This window comes from Macaca thibetana, chromosome 1, assembly GCF_024542745.1.
Source record: "Macaca thibetana thibetana isolate TM-01 chromosome 1, ASM2454274v1, whole genome shotgun sequence".
NCBI classification, from domain to species: domain Eukaryota; kingdom Metazoa; phylum Chordata; class Mammalia; order Primates; family Cercopithecidae; genus Macaca; species Macaca thibetana.
In genome coordinates, this window is record NC_065578.1 from 27,458,792 (window position 1) to 27,474,335 (window position 15,544).

General features: G+C 45.6%; 2 protein-coding genes across 14 annotated transcripts in view; one reads left to right on the forward strand and one right to left on the reverse strand.

Moving 5' to 3' along the window:
• Window positions 1–15,544, reverse strand: part of LOC126958026 (dnaJ homolog subfamily C member 8) — a 614,804-nt gene that overhangs the window by 305,048 nt on the left and 294,212 nt on the right. The window lies entirely within an intron of this gene.
• The window catches only part of PHACTR4 (phosphatase and actin regulator 4), a 146,079-nt gene that overhangs the window by 121,983 nt on the left and 8,552 nt on the right, over window positions 1–15,544 (forward strand). For all 13 annotated transcript variants that reach the window (XM_050794767.1, XM_050794780.1, XM_050794840.1 and 10 more), the window contains 3 exons: window positions 11,169–11,224; window positions 12,962–13,023; window positions 13,655–13,792. In XM_050794767.1, the coding sequence (XP_050650724.1) occupies window positions 11,169–11,224; window positions 12,962–13,023; window positions 13,655–13,792 (256 nt within the window). The remainder of the gene's footprint in view (window positions 1–11,168; window positions 11,225–12,961; window positions 13,024–13,654; window positions 13,793–15,544) is intronic.

The window sequence follows — 15,544 nt, forward strand, 5'->3', positions numbered from 1 at the left end:
ATTTTTTTTTTTTTGAGACAAAGTCTCGCTCTGTCGCCCAGGCTGGAGTGCAGTGGCGCCATCTCGGCTCACCGCAGCCTCCACCTCCAGGGTTCAAGCAATTCTTCTGCCTCAGCCTCCCGAGTAGCTGGGACTACAGGCGCCCACCACCACGCCTGGCTAATTTTTTGCATTTTAGTAGAACGGGGTTTCACCATGTTAGCCAGGATGGTCTCGATCTCCTGACCTCGTGATCCACCCATCTCGGCCTCCCAAAGTGCTGGGATTACAGGCGTGAGCCACAGTGCCTGGCCTATTTTATTTTTGAGATGGAGCCTCACTCTGTCACCCAGGCTAGAGTGCAATGGTACGATCTTGACTGACTGCAACCTCTGCCTCCTGGGTTCAAGTGCTTCTCCTGCCTCAGCCTCCCGAGTAGCTGGAACTACAAGCGCATACCACCACATCTGGCTAATTTTTGTTATTTTAGTAAAGATGGGGTTTCACCATGTTGGCCAGCTTGGTCTCGAACTCCTGACCTCAAGTGATCCACCCACCTTGGCCTCACAAAGTGCTGGGATTACAGGTGTGAGCCACCACTCCCAGCCAGCCTGTGAGAGCTTTAAACCATGAGATAGACATAAGGTTTTGCAAAAGTTTCTACAGAAATCAGAATGGTTCCCAGAACAGAAAAGCTTCTCTGTCACTTTTTTTATCTGGTTGCTCAACCATAAGATGCCAACCCAATTAACAGTCACACCCATATTTGCATTATATCTGTTTCGTATGTTCCATGTAACTGCCTCCTTTCAAAATGTTAGTATATTTTTCAAGTCAACTGGAACCAAAAGTATAGAGAAACTGAATGCAAGCCAGCTTTCTACATATGTAACACCTTAAGAATCCAGGTTGTATAGACAGGTTTTTGTTTGACACAGATATTTCTCCCAATAAAGAGAGGATAAGGAGCTGGAACTCATGGCACAGTTCCCTACAAAATAATTAATTTATCATGTCTACTAATTAAAATATCTTTTTCTGTACTATTGCAGATACCTGGTTTTGGCTGGGCAAGGTGGCTCACACCTATAATCCCAACATTTTGGGAGGCCGAGGTGGGAGGATCACTTGAGCCCAGGAGTTTCAGACCAACCCGGGTAACACAGTGAGATCCCATCTGTACAAAAAATTAAAAAATTAGCTGGGCATGATGGCACATACCTCTAGTCCAGCTAGCTATTCTGGGAGCTTAGGTAGAAGGATCACTTAAGCCCTAGAGATCAAGTCTGCAGTATGCTGTGATTGCACCACTGCACTCTACCCTGGGTGACAGAGCAAGACCCTGTCTCAAAAAAAAAAAAAAAAAAAAAAAAAGACACCTGGCTTTACTGTGTATGCTGTACCTCAGGGCAGGTTTTCCCTTTGTCTTCTAATAGACACTTTTTGGATGCAGAAATTGTTCTCTGCAATTTCTTTACTTAAACATAATTATCATCCTGTATGACCTCTGTGGTCTGACTACTTTGAAATTAAGGGAGAAGTTTGGGCACAGTGGCTCACTCCTGTAATCCCAGCACTTTGGGAGGCTGAGGTGGGTGGATCACTTGAGCCCAGGAGTTTGAGGCAACATGACAAGACCCTGTCTCGACAAAAAAACAAAAAACTTAGCCAGACGTGCTGGCACATATTTATGGTCCCAGTTACTCAGGAGGCTGAGGCAGGGGGATTGCTTGAACCTAGGAGGGGCTCAGGGTCGGCTCAGGAGGTCAAGACTGCAGTGAGCTGTGCTCATGCCCTACTGCACTCCAGCCCAGTCATCAGAGCAAGACCTTGTGTCAAAAAAAAGTAAAGACAGACATGTTTATTATATGGTAGTTTGAAAAATTACCAAAATAAAAGAGATAAATCATGACCGGAGGTGGTGGCTCACGCCTGTTATCCCAGCACTTTGGGAGGCCAAGGCAGGTAGATCACGAGGTCAGAAGATTAAGACCATCTTGGCTAACACGATGAAACCCCGTCTCTACTAAAAATACAAAAAATTAGCCAGGCATGGTGGTGGGCGCCCGTAGTCCCAGCTACTCAGGAGGCTGAGGCAGGAGAATGGCGTGAACTCGGGAGGCGGAGCTTGCACTGCACTCCAGCCTGGGTGACAGAGTGAGATTCCCTCTCAAAAAAAAAAAAGAGAGAGAGAGAGAGATAAATCAGCCATAATCCTATACCCGATAAGCCAGGATTTGGCAAACTTTTTCTGTGAAGAACCAAATAGTAAATATTTTAGGATAGGGTGCAGTGGCTCATGACTGTAATCCTGGTACTTTGGGAGGCCAAGGTGGAAGAATTGCTTGAGGCCAGGAGTTTGAGACCAGCCTGGGCAATATAGCAAGACTCTGTCACTACAAAAATAAAAATAGGTCAGGCACAGTGGCTCACACCTGTAATCCTAGCATGTTTGAAGGCCAAGGCATGTGGATCACATGAGGTCAGGAGTTCCAGACCAGCCTGGCCAACATGGTAAAACCCTGTCTACTAAAAATACAAAAATTAGCCAGGTGTAGTGGTGCTCACCTGTAATCCCAGCTACTCAGGACTATGAGACAAGGGAATCACTTGAACCCAGGAGGTAGAGGTTTCAGTGAGCTGAGATCACACCATGGCATTCCAGTCTGGGCAAGACAGAGTGAAACTCCATCTCAAAAAAAATAAAGGCCGGGCGCAGTGGCTCAAGCCTGTAATCCCAGCACTCTGGGAGTCCGAGACAGGCGGATCATGAGGTCAGGAGATCGAGACCATCCTGGCTAACATGGTGAAACCCCGTCTCTACTAAAAAAAAATACAAAAAAACTAGCCAGGCGAGATGGCGGGCGCTTGTAGTCCCAGCTACTCGGGAGGCTGAGGCAGGAGAATGGCGTAAACCTGGGAGGCGGAGCTTGCAGCCAAGGTCTGACCACTGTACTCCAGCCTGGGTGACAGAGCGAGACTCCGTCTCAAAATAAATAAATAAAATAAAATAAAATAAAAATAAAATAGCCAGGCATGGTAGCATGCCCCTGTAGTCCTAGCTACGTGGGAAGCTGTGGCAGCAGAATTAAGCCCAGTAGTCTATATACTAGACAGGGTATAAATATAGTTATATTTAATATATATGTATATATTAATATATATTTAATATATAATTTATATATGTATGTATAAAATATATATTTATAAATATATATAATATATACACATATGTAAATAAAAATATATATTAGGATTTGCTGGCCATATAAACTCTTTTTTTTTTTCCTACCTTTAAAAATATAAAAACATGGTCCAGGTGCAGTGGCTCACACCTGTAACCCCAGCACTTTGAGAGGCCGAGGCAGGTGGATCACGAGGTCAGGAGATCGAGACCATCCTGGCTAACATGGTGAAAACCCGTCTCTACTAAAATTACAAAAAAATTAGCCAGGCGTGGTGGCGGGCACCTGTAGTCCCAGCTACTCAGGAGGCTGAGGCAGGAGAATGGCATGAACCCAGGAGGTGGAGCTTGCAGTGAGCCAAGATCGCGTCACTGCACTCCAGCCTGGGTGACAGAGGGAGACTCCGTCTCAAAAAAAAAAAAAAAAAAAAAAAAAAACTGTGGGCTCCTGTAATCCCAACTACTTGGGAGGCTGAGGCAAGAGAATCGCTTGAACCTGGGAGGTGGAAGTTGCAATGAGCCCAGATCATGCCACTGCACCCCAGCCTGGAGGACAGAGCGAGACTCCATCTCGAAAAAAGTTAAAAAATGAATAAATAAATAAATGAATAATATACAAGATTTGACCGGGCGTGGTGGCTCATGCCTGTAATCCCAGCACTTTGGGAGGCTGAGGCAGGCAGATCACTTGAGGTCAGGAGTTCGAGACCAGCTTGGCCAAAATGGCGAAACCTTGTCTCTACTAAAAATACAGAAATTAGCCCGTCATGATGGCACACACCTATAGTCCTAGGTACTCGGGAGGCTAAGGCAGGAGAATCACTTGAACCTGGGAGGCAGAGGCTGCAGTGAGCCGAGATCACGCCACTGCACTCCAGCCTGAGCAACAGAGTGAGACTCTGTCTCCAAACAAACAACAAAAAAAAGAATTTATGGGCCAGGCATAGTGACTCACACCTATAATCCCAGCACTTTGGGAAGCCGAGGCGGATAGATAGCTTGAGCACAGGAGTTCAGGACCAGCCTGGGCAACACGACAAGACACCATCTCTACAAAAAATACAAAAAATTAGCTGAGCTTGGTGGCATGTGCCTTTAGTTGTAGCTACTTGGGAGGCTTAGGTGGGAGGATGGCTTAAGCCTGGGAGGCAGAGGTTGCAATGAGCCAAGATCGCACCACTGCCCTCAGCCTGGGTGACAGAGCCAGACCTTGTCTCAAAAAAATTAGAATACGTGGGCTAGGTGCAGTGGCTCACACCTGTAATACCAGCACCTTGGGAGGCCAAGGCGGGTGGATTCTACTTCTGTGAGGTATCTGAAATAGTCACATTTATAGAAGCAGAGAGTAGAAAGGTAGTTGTCAGGGGCTCAGGGATTGAAGGCAAGGGTGATAGGGAGTTGCTAATAAATAAGTATAAGGTTTGTTATGATCTGCTGTACAACATTGTGTTTATAGTTAATACTATAGGCTGGGCATGGTGGCGCACACCTGTAATCCCAGCACTTTGGAACACCAAGGCAGGCAGATCACGAGGTCAAGAGTTCAAGACCAGCCTGGCCAACGTGGTGAAACCCCATCTCTACTAAAAGTACAAAACTTAGACGGGTGTTGTGGCGGGTACCTGTAATCTCAGCTAGTCAGGAGGCTGAGGCAGGAGAATCGCTTGAACCCGGGAGGCAGAGGTTTCAGTGAGCTGAGATCCCGTGCCACTGCACTCCAGCCTGGGCAACAGAGTGAGACTCTGTCTCAATCAATCAGTCAATAGTTAATACTGTATTGGCCAGGTGCCGAGGCTCACGCCTATAATCCCAACACTTTGGGAGGCTGAGGCAGGCGGATCACAAGGTCAGGAGTTCAAGACCAGCCTGACCAACATGGTGAAACCCTGTCTCTACTGAAAATATAAAAATTAGCTGAGCGTGGTGGCACGTGCCTGTAATCCCAGCTACTCAGGAGGCTGAGGCAGGAGAATCGCTTGAACCTGGAGGCGGAGGTTGCAATGAGCCGAGATCGTGCCACTGTACTCCAGCCTGGGCAACAGAGTGAGACTCCATCTCAAAAATAATAATAATAATAATAATAATAATGTATTGTAGACTTAAAAGTCTGTTCAGAAGGTAGATCTCATAGTAAGTGTTGTTATCACTATAAAATAAGATTGAAATTTTAAAACACACACACAATGAGAGACCACCACGATTACACTAGGATGGCTAAAGTTATGCAATTTAAAAGACTGACAAGGCCGGGTGCGGTGGCTCACCCCTGTAGTCCCAGCACTTTGGGAGGCTGAGGCAGGCGGATCCCCTGAGGTTGGGAGTTCGAGACCAGCCTGACCAACATAGAGAAACCCCATCTCTACTAAAAATACAAAATTAGCTGGGCGTGGTGGCACATGCCTGTAATCCCAGTTACTTGGGAGGCTGAAGCAGGAGAATCGCTTGAACCCGGGGAGCAGAGGTTGCAGTGAGCTGAGATCGCACCATTGGACTCCAGCCTGGGTAACAAGAGCGAAACTGCATCTCAAAAAAAGGCCAGGCACGGTGGCAACACCTGTCATCCCAGCACTTTGGGAGGCCAAGGCAGGAGGATCACCTGACGTCAGGAGTTCGAGACCAGCCTGGCCAACATGGTGAAACCCCATCTCTACTTAGAATACAAAAAATTAGCTGGGCATGGTGTTATTCACCTGTAATCCCAGCTACTCGGGAGGCTGAGGCAGGAGAATCGCTTGAACTAGGGGGCGGAGGTTGCAGTGAGCTGAGATCACGTTGTTGCACTCCAGACTGGGGGACAAGAGCGAGACTTAGTCTCAAAAAAAAAAAAAAAAGACTGACAATATAGGCCTGGTGGAGTGGCTCACGCCTATAATCTAACACTTTGGGAGGCCAAGGCAAGCAGATTATTTGAGGTCAGGAGCTTGAGACCAGCCTGGGCAACGTCGTGAAATCCCGTCTCTACAAAAAAATAGAAAAGTTAGCCAGGTGTGGTGGCCTATGCCTGTATTACCAGCTACTCGGAGTGGGGCTGAGTTGTGAGGATCCCTTGGGCCCTGGAGGTCAAGGCTGCAGTGAGCCATGATCGCATCACTGCACATCAGCCTGGGTGACAAAGTAAGACCGGCTCAAAAATAAAAATAATAAATGAAAGACAAGGCCAGGCATAGTGGCTCACGCCTGTAATCCCAGCACTTTGGAAGGCCAAGGCAGGCAAATCACCAGGTCATATGTTCAAGACCAGCCTGGCCAACATGCTGAAACTTCATCTCTCCTAAAAATACAAAAATTAGGCCGGGCGTGGTGGCTCAAGCCTGTAATCCCAGCACTTTGGGAGGCTGAGACGGGCGGATCACAAGGTCAGGAGATCGAGACCATCCTGGCTAACACGGTGAAACCCCGTCTCTACTAAAAAATACAAAAAACTAGCCGGGCGAGGTGGCGGGCGCCTGTAGTCCCAGCTACTCGGGAGGCTGAGGCAGGAGAATGGCGGGAACCTGGGAGGCGGAGCTTGCAGTGAGCTGAGATCCGGCCACTGCACTCCAGCCTGAGCGACAGAGCCAGACTCCGTCTCAAAAAAAAAACAAAAAACAAAAATTAGTTGGGTGTGGTGGTACACACCTGTAATCCCAGCTACTCAGGAGGCAGAGACAGAAGAATTGCTTGAACCTGGGAGGCAGAGGTTGCAGTGAGCCAAGATCAGGCCACTGCACTCCATCCTGGGTGACAGAGAAAGATTGTCTCAAAAAAAAAAAGAAAAGAAAAGAAATAAATAAATACCACGAGTTGCTGAGGATGAGGAGCAACTGGATTCTCATACACTGGTAATAAGGATGTAAACAATAGAAGTATTTAGGAAAACACTTTGGCAGTTTTTTAAAAAATTGAACATACTTCTACATATGATCCAGCCATTCCATTGGCTGTTATTAGTAATGGCCAAAAGCTAGAAACAGCCCAAACATCCATCAATAAGTGAATAGATGTGAACAATCTGTGGTATATTCATATAATGAAATACTACTCAGCAGGCAGGGCGCAGTGGCTCATGCCTGTAATCCCAGCACTTTGGGAGGCTGAGGCAGGTGGATCAGCCGAAGTCAGGAGTTCAAGAACAGCCTGACCAATATGGTAAAACCCTGTCCCTACTAAAATTACAAAAATTAGCCAGGCGTGGTGGCACACAACTGTAATCCCAGCTACTGGGGAGGCTGAGACAGGAGAATTGCTTGAACCCAGGAAGTAGAGGTTGCAGTGAGTTGAGATCACACCACTGCACTCCAGCCTGGACAATAAAGTGAGACTCAGTTTCTCCAAAAACAAAGAAATACTACTCAGCAATAAAGAGGAAAGAATGATTGCCAATGTCACAACTTAGGTAGATCTCAGTTACGCTAAGTAAAAGAAGCTAGACAAAAAAGAACACACTCTTTGAGTCCATTTTACATAAAATTATAGAAAATCTATATGGAAAGCAGATCATTATTTGCCTTGGGTTAGGGAGGATGAAATTATAAAAGAATGTGATGAAATGGGATGGGGTTTATAGGTGGTAAAATTGTGTCTCCCAAAAACACATGTTCAAGTCCTAGCCCCCAGTACCTGTTAATGTGACCTGACTTGGAAGTGGAGTCTTTGCAGGTATAATCAAGTTACGATGAAATCATTCTAGATTATGGTGGGCTCTAATCCAATGACTAGTGTTATTTAAGAAGGAAATTTGGACACAGACATACATGAGGAGATTGCCATGTGACAGAGCAGGGGTCGGGATGATACGGTTTTTTTGTTTTTTGTTTTTTTAATTTTGAGACGGAGTTTCACTCTTGTAGCCAGGACTGGAGTGCAGTGGTGCGATCTCAGTTCACTGCAACCTCTGTCTCCCACGTTCAAGCGATTCTCCTGCCAAAGCCTCCAAAGTAGCTGGGAATACAGGTGCCTGCCACCATGCCCAGCTAATTTTTGTACTTTTAGTAGAGACAGGGTTTCACCATGTTGGCCAGGCTGGTCTCGAACTCCTAACTTCAGGTAGTCCACCCACCTCGGCCTCCCACAGTGCTGGGATTATAGGCATGAGCTACCGTGCATGGCCATGGATGATATGTTTACAGACGAAGGAATATTAAGGATTGCTAGCAGCCACCAGAGGCATGGAGTGAGCCGTGGAACAGGTTCTCCCTCAGAGCCTTCAGAAGGAACCAATATTACCAATACCTTGATTTTGGACTTCTAGCCTCCAGACCTATGACAGAATACATTTCTGTTTTTTTTAAGCCACACAGTTGCGGTAATTTCTTAGAGCAGCCCTAAAAAACAAATACAGGCAGGGCGCAGTGGCTCACGCCTGTAATCCCAACACTTTGGGAGGCCAAGGTGGGTGGATCACCTGAGGTCAGGAGTTCGAGACCAGCCTGGCCAACATGGTGAAACCCTGTCTCTACTAAAAATACAAAAATTAGCCAGGCGTGGTGGCACGTGCCTATAGTCCCAGCTGCTAAGGAGGCTGAGCCAGAAAAATTGCTTGAACCTGGGAGGCAGAGGTTGTTGTGAGTCAAGATTGCACCACTGCACTCCAACCTGGACAACAGAGTGAAACTCTGTCTCAGAAAAAAACAAAAGGAGGCCAGGCACATTGGCTCCCACCTGTAATCCCAGCATTTTAGGAGGCCAAGGCAGGCAGATCACAAGGTCAGGAGTTCAAGACCCACCTGGCCAACATAGTGAAACCCCGTCTCTACTAGAAATACAAAAACATTAGCCGGGTATGGTGGCAGGTGCCTGTACTCAGCAACTTGGGAGGCTGAGGCAGGAGAATTGCTTGAACCTGGGAGGCGGAGGTTGCCATGAGCCGAGATCAAGCCACTGCATTCCAGCCTGGGCGACAAAGCAAGACTGTCTCAAAAAAAATAAAAATAAATAAATAAAATGGAAGGTCCTTAAGGTAGGAGGATCATTTGAGCCTAGGAGATGGAGCTGTGATCGCACCACTGCACTCTAGCCTGGGTACAGAGTGAGACCCTGACTCAAAAAAAAAGAGGAAGGTCTTGTTCAGAAAGAAAAGTTGTATGTAGAATGGGACTGGAAGTTCCTTATGCAAGCAACAAAAGAGTTGAAAAATTTGCAAGTACTAGCTAATTAGTGCAAATACTGTCTGAGAAGTATAAATTAAAAGAAAGAAATGAGTAACTTTCTGATTCCAGAAATGACAAATTGTAGTTTTTGTTTGCTTGTTTGTTTTAAGATGGAGTCTCACTCTGTCGCCCAGGCAGGAGTGTAGTAGTGTGAGCTTCAGCTCACCACAACCTCCATCTCCCAGTTCAAGCATTTTCCTGCCTCAGCCTCCCAAGTACCTGGGACTACAGGAGCACGCCACAACCTCCAGCTAATTTTTCTGTTTTTTAGTAGAGATGGGGTTTCACCATGTTGGCCAGGCTGGTTTTGAGTTCCTGACCTCAGGTGAGCCACCGGCTTCAGCTTCCCAAAGTGCTGGGGATTACAGGCATGAGCCACCACACCTGGCCAACAAATTGTTATTGGTGAATAACATCTCAGAACTGTGATGAGGTGAGATAACTTTATCAAATGCTTCACAGAAAAGACTGATATTTAAATCATAGAATTATAGAATATCACCCAGAAAGAGACAAACTTAAATTCCAGTGGTTCCTAAACCACTGATTTAAAAACCTAGCTGTGGCCGGGCACGGTGGCTCAAGCCTGTAATCCCAGCATTTTGGGAGGCTGAGGCAGGCGGATCACAAGGTCAGGAGATTGAGAGCAGCCTGGCTAACACGGTGAAACCCCGTCTGTACTAAAAATACAAAAACTTAGCCGGGGCGTGGTGGTGGTCACCTGTAGTCCCAGCTACTTGGGAGGCTGAGGCAGGAGAATAGCATGAACCCGGGAGGCGGAGCTTGCAGTGAGCTGAGATGGCGCCACTGCACTCCAGCCTGGGCGACAGAGCGAGACTCTGTCTCAAAAAAAAAAAAAAAATCTGTCCTTAAAAACCTAGCTGTGCATGGCCGGGCTTGGTGGCTCACGCTGTAATCCCAGCACTTTGGGGGGCCGAGGCGGGCGGATCACGAGGTCAGGAGATCGAGACCATCGTGGCTAACATGGTGAAACCTCGTCTCTACTAAAAATACCAAAAATTAGCCAGGCATGGTGGCAGGCACCTATAGTCCCAGCTACTTGGGAGGCTGAGGCAGGAGAATGACGTGAACTGGAAAGCAGAGCTTGCTGTGAGCCGAGATTGCGCCACTACACCTATAATCCAGCAGTTTGGGAGGCCAAGGTGGTAAGATAGCTTGAGCCCAGGAGTTCAAGACTATCCTGGGCAACAGAGTGAGACCCCCATCTCTATTTTTAAAAAATTTTTTTAAGAATCTAAAGAGAGACATCTGAGTCATAGGAGAAGTTTTGTGTTAAAAAAAAAAAATCTATATATTAGATAGATGTAATTTCATTTTTCATCCTGATTTTCTGAATCAGAATTTCTGTTAACGTTTCTTGGGAATCTGTGTTTTCTAAAAAGTCTCTAACGCTTCTGAAGGAGCAAATTTGTTTAGGAGCCATCTGAAACCTTCGCTTCACAGATGAGGACACTCAAGGTCTAACTGAACTTTTTTTTTTTTTTTTTTTTTGAGATGTAGTCTTGCTCTGTCACCCAGGCTGGAGTGCAGTGGCACGATCTCGGCTCACTGCAAGCTACAGCCACCGCGCCTGGCCAAGGTCTAACTGAACTTTTTTGTGCTAATAGCTCTTATCAAGGTCTAGAACTAGAATCCTGGCCACTTGTTTGCATATATAGTTCCTTTTTATAATGCGATATCTGTGTTAACACTTTTAATGTGAAATTGTTTTATAAACAATCGTAAGTGAAACATATTGGTTTGAAAATTTGTTGATTTCTTACTTATATAGGGGCTAATATATACTGTGACCAAAAAAATCTTTATAAACAAGATTAGGAGGTTCAACATAAACATTACCCTTATCTCATTTTTAGGCGACTGAGTCAAAGACCAACACCAGAAGAACTAGAACAACGCAATATATTGCAACGTGAGTCCAGTTATGGAAATAAAGTTGTATAGATTTTCTTTGTATGTTTCTGACTTTGATACACATGAAAGAGAAAAGAAGCATTTGCTACAAGGGCTAAGGGAGAGGGTTCCAGCCAGGCAAGGACTATTTATTTCCCCATGAAGGAACAGAGCTCACCAAGCTTCCTTTGGAAGATGCTATTATGGTACTGTTTAGTGTGCTGTGATACTCTAGAAAGCTTTGTTTCAGTGTTCTCACCGTATCCTGGAACTGCCTTGGGCATTTGGGAGGATTTGACAGTATATGGGAGATGTGCCCAATTTTTCTGTGTTCAGGGAGCTAAGGAGGTAGCTGTGCATATGGAGACCTTCTTATTCCTAGAATTTGAGGGCTGAGGCCCAAAGCAAGTCCCAAATGCAGCAGTTTTCCTCTTGCTTTAATCTCTTAAGACTTTCTTACCTCTGTACTTACCAAATGGGACCAGGTATTTAATTTGCTGTCTGTGTACATAATTAACTTCCTGAAATAGCATTCTAATCTGGCACATACTTGATTTGTTTTTCCAGAATATAGAGTAAAATTTGGCCTTAAAAGTTTCCTCACTGAGAAGGTTTGGGTTTCCTCAGGGCTATTTGTGAGCATGTTCAGTCTGACCAATCCATCCCCTGTTCCCTCAGCACTACTTGGGTATATACAACTTAAATCACTTAGTAAATTTTCTAGTGTGGGAGCCCTTATAGACATATCACACAAAACTCCATGTAATCGCCATTGCCCATTCTTAGCAGTTACTCTTGAGCAAGAATCTGCAGGCTTTTCCTTAAAGCGTACATAGTAAAAATTTTGGGTTTTGCAGGCCAAAAAGCAAATGAACAACTATATGTAATAGGTACTTACAAAACCATTTAAAAATGTAAAGACTATTCTTAGCTCATGGGCAGGAAAAATACAGGCAACTGGCAAGATGTGGTGCCATAGTTTGCTGACTCTTGCTCTTACCTGTTTGTATCGTTGACAAGAAAATTGTTTTGTTTAGCCATCTCCAGAGTTAGTATTTTATTCTGATTTGGGCCTATAGGAAATATCTGGGCCAAGGCGAGTGGATCACAAGGTCAGGAGATTGAGACCATCTTGACTAACACGGTGAAACCCCGTCTCTACTAAAAATACAAAAAAATTAGCTGGGCATGGTGGCAGGCGCCTTAGTCCTAGCTACTTGGAAGGCTGAGGCAGGAGAACGGCGTGAACCTGGCACTCAGAGCTTGCAGTGAGCCGAGATTGCGCCACTGCCCTCCAGACTGGGTGACAGAGCAAGACTCCGTCTCAAAAAAAAAAGAAAAAAGAAAAAAAGAAATATCTGGGCCAGGCACGGTGGCTCACACCTATAATCCCAGCACTTTGGAAGGCCAAGGCAGGAGGATCACCTGAGGTCAGGAGTTCGAGACCAACCTGACCAATATGATGAAACTGTCTCTATTAAAAATATAAAAATCAGCTGGGCATGGCATGTGCCTGTAATCCCAGCTACTCGGGAGGCTGAGACAGGAGAATCGCTTGAACCCAGGAGGCGGAGGTTGCAGTGAGCCGAGATTGCAACATTGCACTCCAGCCTGGGCAACAAGAGCAAAACTCCGTCTCAAAAAAAAAAAAAGAAAAGAAAAGAAAAAGAAATCTCTGTAATGTAATTACTAAAACATTTGATATGCACGTTGTCATTTGTGAGTAATCTTCCTTCCTTCTGATTGTCAACTGTAGCTAAAAATGAAGCTGATCGTCAGGCAGAAAAACGAGAAATTAAACGTCGGCTCACTAGAAAGGTACTACTCCCTGTGTGTTCAGTTAACTATATGTGTTATATTTGGATGACCTATTTGATTGGAAATTAATTTGCAGTTAGGCACAGTGGCTTGCGCCTGTAATCCCAGCACTTTGGGAGGCCATGGCAGGAGGATTGCTTGAGCCCAGGAGTTCAAGACCAGCCTAGGGAAAACAGTGAAACCTTGTCTCTACGTTTAAAAAAAAAAAAAAAGAAAGAAAATAAAAAGAAAAAAATGAATTTGCAGCCCAGTCAACATGGCAAGACCCCATCTCTACAAAAAAAATTAAAAAATAGCCGGGCATGGTGGTATGTGCCTGTAATATCAGCTACTTGGGAGGCTGAGGTAGTAGGATCATTTGAGCTTGGGAGGTTGAGGCTGCAGTGAGCTGTGATTGTGCCACTGCACTCCAGCCTGGGTGACAGGGCAAGACCCTGTCTCAAAAAAAAACAAAACAAAAAATCACCAGATAACCATAATCACTGGGGGCTGGACCTCCAGGGATCAATAGTGTATAAAGCTCCCCCAGGTGATTCCAGTGAAGATTGAAGCACTGGGTTAGAGGCAATTTGAATGCATGATTGATGCCTAATTATTGGCTTAGTGAACTAAGAGGCTCCATTTCCTTCAGCTCAGTCAAAGGCCAACTGTGGCTGAACTCCTTGCCAGGAAGATTCTGAGGTTTAATGAATATGTAGAGGTAACAGATGCTCAAGATTATGACCGGCGAGCCGACAAACCTTGGACCAAACTGACCCCTGCTGATAAGGTACCTGGAAAGCGCTCTCTTGCTCTTTTTCTCTTTCTCTTTTTCTCTTTATTTGGAGGATCCAAGATGCTAACTAGAAGGGAGAACCATAAACAAAACTTTAGTTTTAATATAATATTAAATTTCAAATCACGATACAAAATGCCAAGTTGAACAAGTCAAAAAGTTATACTAACTCAGTATAATGTTTTGGTAATTCCACCACCAATACTGAAAGAAAGAAAATCCCTGCTATATCAGAGTAAAAATACTGGAAGGAATACATTTTAAACAGTGGTTGTTTGGTTAGAGAGAATTTGGGCTATATATTTTAGTAATTACCCATATCTCATTTTTATAATGCTGTGAAAAACTGTAAAAGCTGGCCAGGTGTGGTGGCTTATGCCTGTAATCCTAGCACTTTGGGAGACCAAGGTGGAGGGATCCCTCGAGGTCAGGACTTCGAGACCAGCCTGGCCAACATGGTGAAACCCCGTCTCTACTAAAAATACAAAAATTAGCCAGGTTTGTGATGGCGTGCACCTGTAATCCCAGCTACTCGGGCGGCTGAAGCAGGAGAATTGCTTGAACCCAGGAGGTGGAGGTTGCAGTGAGCCAAGATCATGCGAATGCACTCCAGCCTGGGCAGCAGAGTGAGACTCCATCTCAAAAATAAAAATTAAAGGCTGGGTGCAGTGGCTCACGCCTGTAATCCCAGCACTTCGGGAGGCCAAGGCGGGCGGATCACGAGGTCAGGAGATCGAGACCATCCTGGCTAACACGGTGAAACCCCGTCTCTACTAAAAATACGAAAAATTAGCCGGGCGTGGTGGCGGGCGCCTGTAGTCCCAGCTACTCGGGAGGCTGAGGCAGGAGAATGGCGTGAACCTCGGAGGCAGAGCTTGAAGTGAGCCAAGATAGTGCCACTGCACTCCAGCCTGGGTGACAGAGCAAGACTCCGTCTCAAAAAAAATAAATAAAAATTAAAAATTAAAAAAAAAAAAAAAAACTAGCCAGGTGCAATGGCTCACACCTGTGATCCCAGCACTTTGGGAGGCCGAGGCAGGTAGATCTCTTGAAGTCAGGAGTTCAAGACCAGCCTGGCCAACATGGTGAAACCCCATCTGTACTAAAAATACAAAATAGCCGGGCATGGTGGTGTGCACCTGTAATCCCAGCTACTCGGGAGGCTGAGGCAGGAGAATCACCTGAACCCAGGAGCCGAAGGTTGCAGTGAGCTGAGATTGCGCCATTGCACTCCAGCCTCAGCAACAGAGGGAGACTCCATCTCAGGAAGAAACAAAAACAAAAAAACTATAAAAGCTACAATATCTCTTTCAAGATTTTCAAGTACTTTGATTAAACTAGAAATTTTAGGTTTACTATGAGACAGATGGGTATCTCTGGGTTGCCTGTGAGGGGTTGCAGTGACTTACAAAGTTAAACACAGTAAAGAAAAAATGACGGCCGGGCACGGTGGCTCACGCCTGTAATCTCAGCACTTTGGGAGGCCGAGGCGGGCAGATCATGAGGTCAGGAGATCGAGACCATCCTGACTAACACGGTGAAACCCCGTCTCTACTAAAAATACAAAAAATTAGCTGAGCATGGTGGCGGCGCCTATAGTCCCAGCTACTCAGGAGGCTGAGGCAGGAGAATGGCGTGAACCCGGGAGACGGAACTTACAGTGAGCCGAGATTGCGCCACTGCACTCCAGCCTGGGCGACAGAGCAAGACTCTGTCTCAAAAAAAAAAAAAAAAAAAAAAAGAAAA